An 8634-nucleotide genomic window follows, 5' to 3' on the forward strand; every position below is an offset into this window, starting at 1 on the left:
TAAACACTATCAGGGTAATCCGGGGGCAGATTTCTCGGGCGATAACAAAGACACGCTGTCACTTTAGGGCTCTGCCACAAATCCTTAATTGCAAACAAAAAGAAAAAAAAAAAGGAAGAAAAAAAAAGGGGGGGGGGGTAGAGCGGGGATCCAGTGTCTTGGTGTATGGCACATCCAATGCGAGGGTCTCCAGGCGGTAAGGGGTCCTTTGATCAAGAAAATCCAATTATTTGTGTATATACATTTCCCACATAGTGATTACTTCATTAATTGTCCCGCCTTTATCTCCTCCCTTCCCATCCCCCCTAATAATCAGTTCTTTTATCCAGACCAACAAACACACCATAGGAGCTTTGTGGATTCAAAGGATTTGCTTTCGCTTCTGAAAGAGCCGCTATTCTTTGATGATTGGGTAGCGGCAAACTTCAAAGCCATAAATCTTCCCTCTGACTGGTTGGCGGCCCAGCAAAGTCCTTATCAAATTCTTGGAGGTGATCCTGGTGCAGTCAGACAGTCCGCGGAGATCGCGCAGTGCGGGGGGGTGGGACGGGCACGGAGGCGAAGAGATCAGAGGGAAGGGGAGACGGAGAGAGAGAGGGAGAAAGAAACTGGGCAGCTCCTCGTCTTCCTTTCGGTGTCCCCATGCCTCGGCTGTGCCCCGGCGCCTTCCCTTCGCCCCGGGAGCAGTAGCCATGGCTGCCGTGGCCGTCCTCCGGAACGACCCCCTCCAGGCTTTCCTCCAGGTCAGTACCCGCGCTCGGGGCCGGGCAGGCTCCACGGGTGTGACCCGCGTTGCGCAGGGACAGCGGGCGCCTGCTGCCTCCCTCCCTGGGCTTCACCCGGGGGCGGCTCGGGAGAGGTAGGCAGGGACCCGGGGGTAAGGAGCCCGGCATTTCTGGCTGGCAACTTCCCTCGCCCACCAACAGCCCGGCGGTAACTCCAGGCACCGTCCCGTGGCTGGGTGGGTCAGCGCGGCCCGGGGGCTGCCCTCTTCCCGTAGCGGCCCCTTTCCTGTCGCCCACAGTCCAGAACAGGCGGAGGGGCCGGCAGCCCTTGCCGCAGGCGGGACCGGTCTCTGGGCGGGGCGCGGGGGCCGGGCCCGTCCTGCCGGTTTGGCGCTCGCTGTTTTGGGAAAGTTTGCCAGCCGCGGGAGCTGTGGCGCGGCTCCGGCCGCCCGCGGGCAGCGGTGCGCAAAGTTTCCCGCGAGCGGCGAGGCTGCTCCCGCGGGGCGGCGGCGAGTAACGCGCTCTTCATCATCCCTCCCTCCCTCCCTCCCGCTCCCGCGCAGGACCGCACCCCCAGCGCCTCCCCAGACTTGGCCAAGCATTCGCCCCTGGCTCTTCTGGCCGCCACCTGTAGCCGGATCGGACAGCCGGGCGCAGCGCCCTCGGACTTCCTGCAGGTCTCCTACGACCCGACCCTGGGATCCCCCTCCAGGATCTTCCACCCGTGGAGCGGCGAGATGCCGGCGCACTCGCCGGGGGGACTGCCGCCGCCGCACCCCAGCCTGGGGCTGACCCCTCAGAAGAACCATCTGCAGCCCTCCTTCGGGGGCGCGCACGAACTGCCCCTCACCCCCCCGGCGGACCCCTCCTACCCGTACGAGTTCTCCCCCGTCAAGATGCTGCCCTCCTCCATGGCCGCCCTGCCCTCCAGCTGCCCCCCCGCATACGTCCCCTACGCCGCCCAGGCCGCGCTGCCTCCCGGCTACTCCAACCTGCTGCCCCCGACGCAGCCCTGCCGGCAGCTCTCTCCCAACCCGCCGCCCGAGGACATCCCCTGGTGGAGCATCCAGCAGGCCGGCGCTCCGGGCAGCTGCGGCCACCGCTTCCCCGCGGCCGCGGCGCTGCCTCGGAGCCTGGTGCTGGGCCACTCGGACTTCGCCCAGTACCAGACGCAGATCGCCGCCCTGCTGCAGACCAAGTCTCCCCTGGCGGCCACGGCCAGGAGGTGCCGCCGATGCCGCTGCCCCAACTGCCAGTCGGCCGCGGGCAGCGCCCCGGAGGCGGAGCCGGGCAAGAAGAAGCAGCACATCTGCCACATCCCCGGCTGCGGGAAGGTCTACGGCAAGACCTCGCACCTGAAGGCGCACCTGCGCTGGCACACGGGCGAGCGGCCCTTCGTCTGCAACTGGCTCTTCTGCGGGAAGAGCTTCACCCGCTCCGACGAGCTGCAGCGGCACCTGCGGACTCACACGGGCGAGAAGCGCTTCGTCTGCCCCGAGTGCGGGAAGCGCTTCATGCGCAGCGACCACCTGGCCAAGCACGTCAAGACCCACCAGAACAAGAAGCTCAAGTCGGCGGCGGACGGCGTCAAGCGGGAGGACGGCCGCGACCTGTGACCGCCGGGCGGCGGGGAGGGACCGGGCCGGGACTGCGCGGCACCTGCGGGCCAAGACGGGGCGCAGCGGGGACCCGAGCTGAGGGAGCCCCGCAGCCGGAGGCAGGGCGGGCGGCTCTCTGACTCGCGTCGGGCCCAGCGAGAGGGAGCTCGGCTGGAGGCGGAGCCGGGACCCTCAGGCCCGGGACTGGACGCTCGTAGGGCCCCGGGTCTGCCGCCGCCACGCGTCCTCGTCCCGGGACAGGCACCCTCCCCGCCCCTGAGGGCCCGGGGCGAGGCTGAGAGGAGACCGCGGCAGCCGCCTCCGTGGTCGGGGCTTGTAGGCGCCGGGGGGTGGCTCTGCAGCGCCGGCCGGGCCATACCGCGGCCCGGCCCCTCGGCTCTTTCAGGGTAAAAGACTGAAGTTTTGTGTACAGGTTATTTAATAGTTCTGTTTGAATACCGGTGTCCCTCTCCTCGTCCTCGGCCCCGTGGGGGGCTCCAGCATGAGATGTCTCTGTAAAGCGACTCGCGACTGCAGCGCGAAATAAACACGTTATCACTGGGGTCACGCAGGGGAGGTCCCGCCGCGCCGGTTTCATTCGAGCGTCCCGAGGGCCGCTCCGTGTGGCCGCGCGCTTCCCGCCACTTCCCGCTGAGGCGGCGGAGGGCCCTGAGGTGGGCGCGGGACGGGTCCGGCTCCACCGCCGCGGTGAAGCGAGGCGGAGCTCAGCGCACGGAGAGCTGTGAGCTGCTCATCGTAAAACAGCCTTAAAATCCCCTGGCTTCTTCGGACTGGTGCTGGCCCGTTGGTTTGGGGCGGTTCGGGTGGGTTGGGTTTAGTTATTGTCAGTATTTTGTTTTCTACACATGAAGGCGTGAGAGAAAAGAGGAACGTATGGTACCATGGTGCCAACACTGAGAGTGAATGTACAGGTCAAGTACTGCGGGCTGCGATATAAATGCCCCTTCTCAGAGAGAGCCAGCCCACAGGGCCTGTTACAACCAGCCATGCCCAGCTTCAAGCTGTCTGTGGCATGGCACAGCCGAAATATGCTTTCCGTGTGCTAACTTACTGTAAAATCTCAGAATTTTAGGGTAAGAAAGGCACTTGTCATCCTCCCAGTGTGAGGAAATGGTAGTCACTCCCCTGCACAGGGGAAGCTACTGGCACAAAACTGTATTTAAAAGTACTTGGTAGATGGTAATGGCTTTTCGGGTTCCTTACGTCTCAGAGGGCATCACGTAAGTATGAGTTTAGTCATACATTCATTTTGGCAAGTTTCTTTTAAAGTAATGTCCTTTTTTACTGTAGTGAGTTCCCCCCCCCCCCCCCCCCTTTTTTTTTAACTGAAATTTTTCTAGAACAAACAAATTGGGAACCTGATTAGCCATTTGCTAACTTTTGCATTTTAACATAGAGAACTTGTTGTTTGCTCCTTATTTTTGCCAAGTCAGCTTTATTTTCTGGTTGCCAAATGAGACAACCAGATAAAAACTGCCACCAAAACTTCACTGGGACTAATCTAGAACCGTTATAGCCTCAGATGGGGTCCTCTGGCGGAAGTTGCCAAACAAGCTTCAGCACAATCATAACAATACAGATGTGCTTTGCCATGGACTTCTGAAACTGGAAAAGCAGCAGCTCGATAAATGTCATGACAGAGGTGTAAAACTGACGTGTTTGTATGTATGTCAAATGCTGCCAGGAATCTATTCTCTCAGGAAATAATGAGATGAGACAATACCACTAGAACCCTCACTTCTGAAATAAGGAGAAATTAATGGACAGTTACCATGGTACAGCTCCTCAACAATATTTCCATGTTTGTGATTCTGAATTAATTTCTCACACCATATTCTTTGGGTCAACAGATTAAATTAATAACCAGGCAGCTATCCTGTTTACTAGTGAAGAATCTTCTATAACCTGTCCTGTTATAGAAAGCCTTGTGAGAAACATGTTTAGTTTCATTGGTTAGCATTATTTTGCCAAATATTTAGGCTCCAGAAGCATATTGTTGAAGGATATTAGGTAGAAGATACCTTTAATGTTCCAGAGTGAGTGACAGCAATACAAGAAATAACTAATGGATCTGATCCAGAAGTCCTTGTTCAAAAAAGTCTCTGAGACAAAAGAGCATCCTGTTTTCTACTGACATATGATTTAAATGTGTCATCAGGAATAAGGTAATGTTTCTGCTTTTTAAAATGTTTCATGGCATAGAGTGTCAACCTGCTTCCTTTCTTTGATATTAAGTTACATTAAGAATGTAGTGTTACAGAATTTAGGACTACTTTAAAAGAGGGTTTGTTTCCCTGAATAGTCTTTCAGTTCTGTTTCCACATCAGACCTGCTGAAAATTGACAGTGCTTTTATTGGTAACAATAGAAGGGAAACAACAGTATCCCAGAGTATGAAAGGTCCACTTACAGGATAGAATTATGGACTGGGATGTTGCCACACAGTAATGGCCTTTCACTGCTAAGTAAGTGCCTAATCAAGAACTATTAAGGTGAGCTGAAGCAATGAAGGTTTCTGACACAAATTTAGCTTGACTAAGAACTAGAGAACCATTACTATCAGAGCAGACATAACTATCAGAAAATAGTTTGATAATTGTAGATGTAATGGATTCTAAAATGGATCGTTATGGAAAGATTTTTCTCCAACTGGATTGACAAACTGAATTTAACCCAGCATCTGTGTTGTCTGGTACTACCAGACTATTTTGGGTTCTTACTCATTCCTCAAGACACAAATTGTACTGAAAGTTTTACTACTCATTTATGTATAAGTCTGCAAGTAATTTAGGTTTTAAGCAAAAGACCATAGCACAGGCAATGTCAGCACCATGCCAAGGGAGTGGTGGTACCTAATTAAAAAAACCCAAAACAACAGAAAAACACACACACACACAAAAAAAAAAAAACCACGAAAAAAAGCAGTGCCACGTTGTAACCTTGTACCTTGCATGATATCTCTATAATAACCACTTTTAAAGCATAGAAGTGCAGAGCTTAAAAATAGGTACAGGCAAAAGGTACTAGCAGGGAAGTGTCCCTGCCTGTGGGGGGTGGGGGGTGTGGAACAATATGGTCTTTAAGGTCCCCTCCAACCCAAAACATTCCATGATTCTATGAAAATTAGTTTAATACCTATAATGACAGAAAAATGCATATAAGTGAAGACCCATGACAGCAAATGCCAGTAAGAATCTTAATCTATGAGATTACTACAAAAAAAAAAAAAAGAAAACTAAGGATGTATGTATGACACAAGGTAAGTAAAAGTAACAGTTTAGAATGTATTAAAAATATTTAATGAAACATTATTTCTGCCTAAAGCTTTTAAATAGCTCTTTGGAAAAAGAGGACATATCCATCATAGCTGTTTCATATTCATCTCTAAATAGCTAAATCATATGATAGCTTTTCAATTGAAATCATTAAACTTTTATAGTAATATGGCATTTAAATATACATGTGACCTTTCTGGTGTATGGGTAGAGCGTTACAAAAATATATTGCTTACATCTCAAGAATTTATTTCTAGTTGGCAGATTGCACTCTATAACAAAATTAACTTTTAATTTTGCATTCACAAAATACATTTTACACTTTTAGCTGTTTCCAATCAACTAGAACAGCTGTTCATTTTATAAAATTAAATGATTAATATTCTTTTTAATTATACATTTTGAGTACATATGCCACTCAAGGTCAATGCATTTCTGAATTTTAAATCTTAAATGTCATTGGTATAATCCACACATCATATAAGCTAATTAATCTTGTGGTTAATTCAAATTAATTAATCTACCAAAATATAGGGAAATGGTTTAGAAACTTCAGATTTGGCACGTTTTCTGTGTTGAAAAGTGACTTTCACACTTGGACAAACTTTTAAGCAGATAAGATTATATATATATATAAAAAGTTCTTCAAATAGATGTTTGTTTTTTTTTAGCATGCTAATATAGTTATTTTTTAGTTAAGGGCCAAATAGAATCAGATTTTAACCCACTTTAACCTCTTTGTCCTGACAGACTAGACTGTCATTGCAATAATCCAACAAATTTATGAAGTTATGTTTCATATCTCTTCATCTAGTATTATAGACATATACGATCATTTTTTTAATTAGATGTCCTTCCTAAAACCATTGCCATGTACTTCCTCCATACTAAATTATAGATGTATTTCTTAAAAAATGTACTTAATGTGAAATTATTTGCAGAGAGATTGCATTAAGTTTTAAAGTAACTACAGCTTAACTGTTTCAGCTTGTAAATTCTCAGCTGTATCTGATACTAGTCTTGAATACTGAAGAAAGAGGGAATTTAGAATTCTGATGTCTTAAAATTCTTGGACAAAGATACATTTTACTGTTCAGTGATATTCAGGGATTTTAGCAGACCACCCGAAAGTTCAAAAATAGGGTCAATTTGTATCTCTGTGCAATTACTTGCACAATTACCGAGGCACTTTTGAAAGAGCCTTGTAAAATTTAATAGATTTTGTCAGTTTATCCCCTTTCTGAGTGCTGAGGAGCAAAAGTATAATGCCAAGTTATTGCCAGATCTTATGGTTTGCTATAGAATCTTTTTTCTTTTTCTTAGTTTCTCCAATTATTTTACACTTTTTATGAGATTATTGTGAATCCTCTGGTGAAGATGTGGATCTGCTGCTGTGGCACAGAATGGAGTCGACTCAAAGAGCTCTTAGATTTTCCTACAAAACTATTTTTACAAATACTTACCAAACAGGCTCCCTAAGTCTTCAAGAATACTGAACCTGAAAGCAAACCTTTCCTCTGACTGATTGCCTAGCAAGTATCTTCAATAGCTTTGCATTTAAACAGCATCCAGGCCGCCAAGGACATGGAAGTGTTTGGCAATCAGCAAGGCTCACAACTGTCAGGTAAGTGTTAATGTGCAATTCGGAGAAGAAGGATCCAAGGCCCTGAATGAATCATCCTGACCAGAGAAAATCAGCAGAAATGTGTTAATTCAAAGGTTCTTTTAAATTTGTTTATGGGGTTTATTCCCTGTTAATATTTACTCCCAGCTGATTTGAAGTCATATAGGTGTTTCATTATGGATAAAGAAAACATGAATTTTGACCTTGTGACTGTGACAGGTCAGTGGGAGATCATGGATAGTGGGATTTGGCCTTTAACCTGGAGGCCATCAATCCTGTTTTTCTTCTCATCATCCCTTAACTTTTTGGGGGTACACATTTACTTAAGTACACACAAAATCTCAGCATGTCCCTGACCCGGGTCTGGGGGTTACATCCCTGCTTATGCATGTTAACAGGAGCCCAACCAGAGGCTGTGTACAAATTCTCTGTGCTCACTGAGAAAGGTTATGGACATGCACTCAAGGGCGTGTAGGTACATAGCAGGGGTCTATCTCCTCTTCGGGTGACTGTGTGGTGAATCCCACCCTGAAATGTACTGAACTTTGGTGCCCAGGAACTCTTGAAGTGGAGAATGTGTACTGAGGTGTGAATTGAGTCACTACTCGCTGAATAAGTGCTCTTTCATGGTACGGAGGCCTTGTACAGAGTCTGTATAGGTTCAGGGTTCTCTTGGGAGTGGTAAAGGCTAGAATTTCATCTAATTGAAATAACAAATCATCATAATTCAGTTTTTGATGTCTGATGCCATTTAACTCTGACTAAGTAGGGAACAGTTTACCAGCTTAAGAATATTGTATTCTAGAAGCTATTTTAATCTGTGTGACCATTCCTCTCCTCCACTTCTGCTTCCTCCCCTCCAGAGTAAAAAAAGAAGTTGTATCAGCAAAAGAGCTGTCTTGTCTGTCCTGCTACATCTACAGTGTAGTCTTCTGCCAGTGCAGATGTCTCAGTTAAGGGTTAGGGATTTTTTATCTCCCATGATTGTCACAATTGTACCTGCAGCAGCGTGTGGCCAAAGCCTGATTTACCTTGTCCTCAGGTGAGCACAGACTTTTCATGCTTTGTACTTAATTGTTCTTTCTAGCCTAACAATATAATGTAGCCTTTGCCTCCAGGTAGGACCCTCCATCTAGCTCATCTAATACCCCTCCTCCAGGGCATCAATCACCAGCTTTTGCTGGTCATTGATGCCAGTATTGAGCAAGTAACTCACTTCAGGCAACACCATCATTTGCCCTTCCTATCACACTGTGCCATCATAAAAACCAGTATTTTTTTACATTTGTAATTTCCAGTTGCCACTAAATCACAGACTTTAACCATGACAGTGACTGAGATGTCCTGAACTGAGTATTGCATCACCATAGCATTTAGAATAGAAGAAACCTT

The 8634-nt window shown here is 48.1% G+C and overlaps 1 protein-coding gene across 1 annotated transcript; it reads left to right on the plus strand.

Annotated features, from left to right (window-relative positions):
- Positions 1–561: 561 nt before the first annotated feature.
- SP5 (Sp5 transcription factor) lies at positions 562–2668 on the plus strand. Its single transcript, XM_061453205.1, has 2 exons — positions 562–743; positions 1289–2668. Exons 1-2 carry the CDS (start codon positions 693–695, stop codon positions 2339–2341), a joined length of 1104 nt encoding a protein of 367 aa, XP_061309189.1. The 5' UTR covers positions 562–692; the 3' UTR covers positions 2342–2668.
- Positions 2669–8634: the final 5966 nt, after the last annotated feature.

The sequence above is a fragment of the Pezoporus flaviventris genome, unplaced genomic scaffold, assembly GCF_033815535.1.
Source record: "Pezoporus flaviventris isolate CSIRO_AGI_PZ_B2104156 unplaced genomic scaffold, CSIRO_AGI_Pfla_v1 ptg000001l, whole genome shotgun sequence".
NCBI classification, from domain to species: domain Eukaryota; kingdom Metazoa; phylum Chordata; class Aves; order Psittaciformes; family Psittacidae; genus Pezoporus; species Pezoporus flaviventris.

What these genes read in the sequence shown, in the direction of transcription:
- SP5 (XM_061453205.1), top strand. Translation starts at nt 693, where the DNA reads ATGGCTGCCGTGGCCGTCCTCCGGAACGACCCCCTCCAGGCTTTCCTC. An exon ending in CCCTCCAGGCTTTCCTCCAG is followed by an intron (nt 744 to 1,288) that starts GTCAGTACCCGC and finishes GCTCCCGCGCAG; the next exon opens with GACCGCACCCCCAGCGCCTC.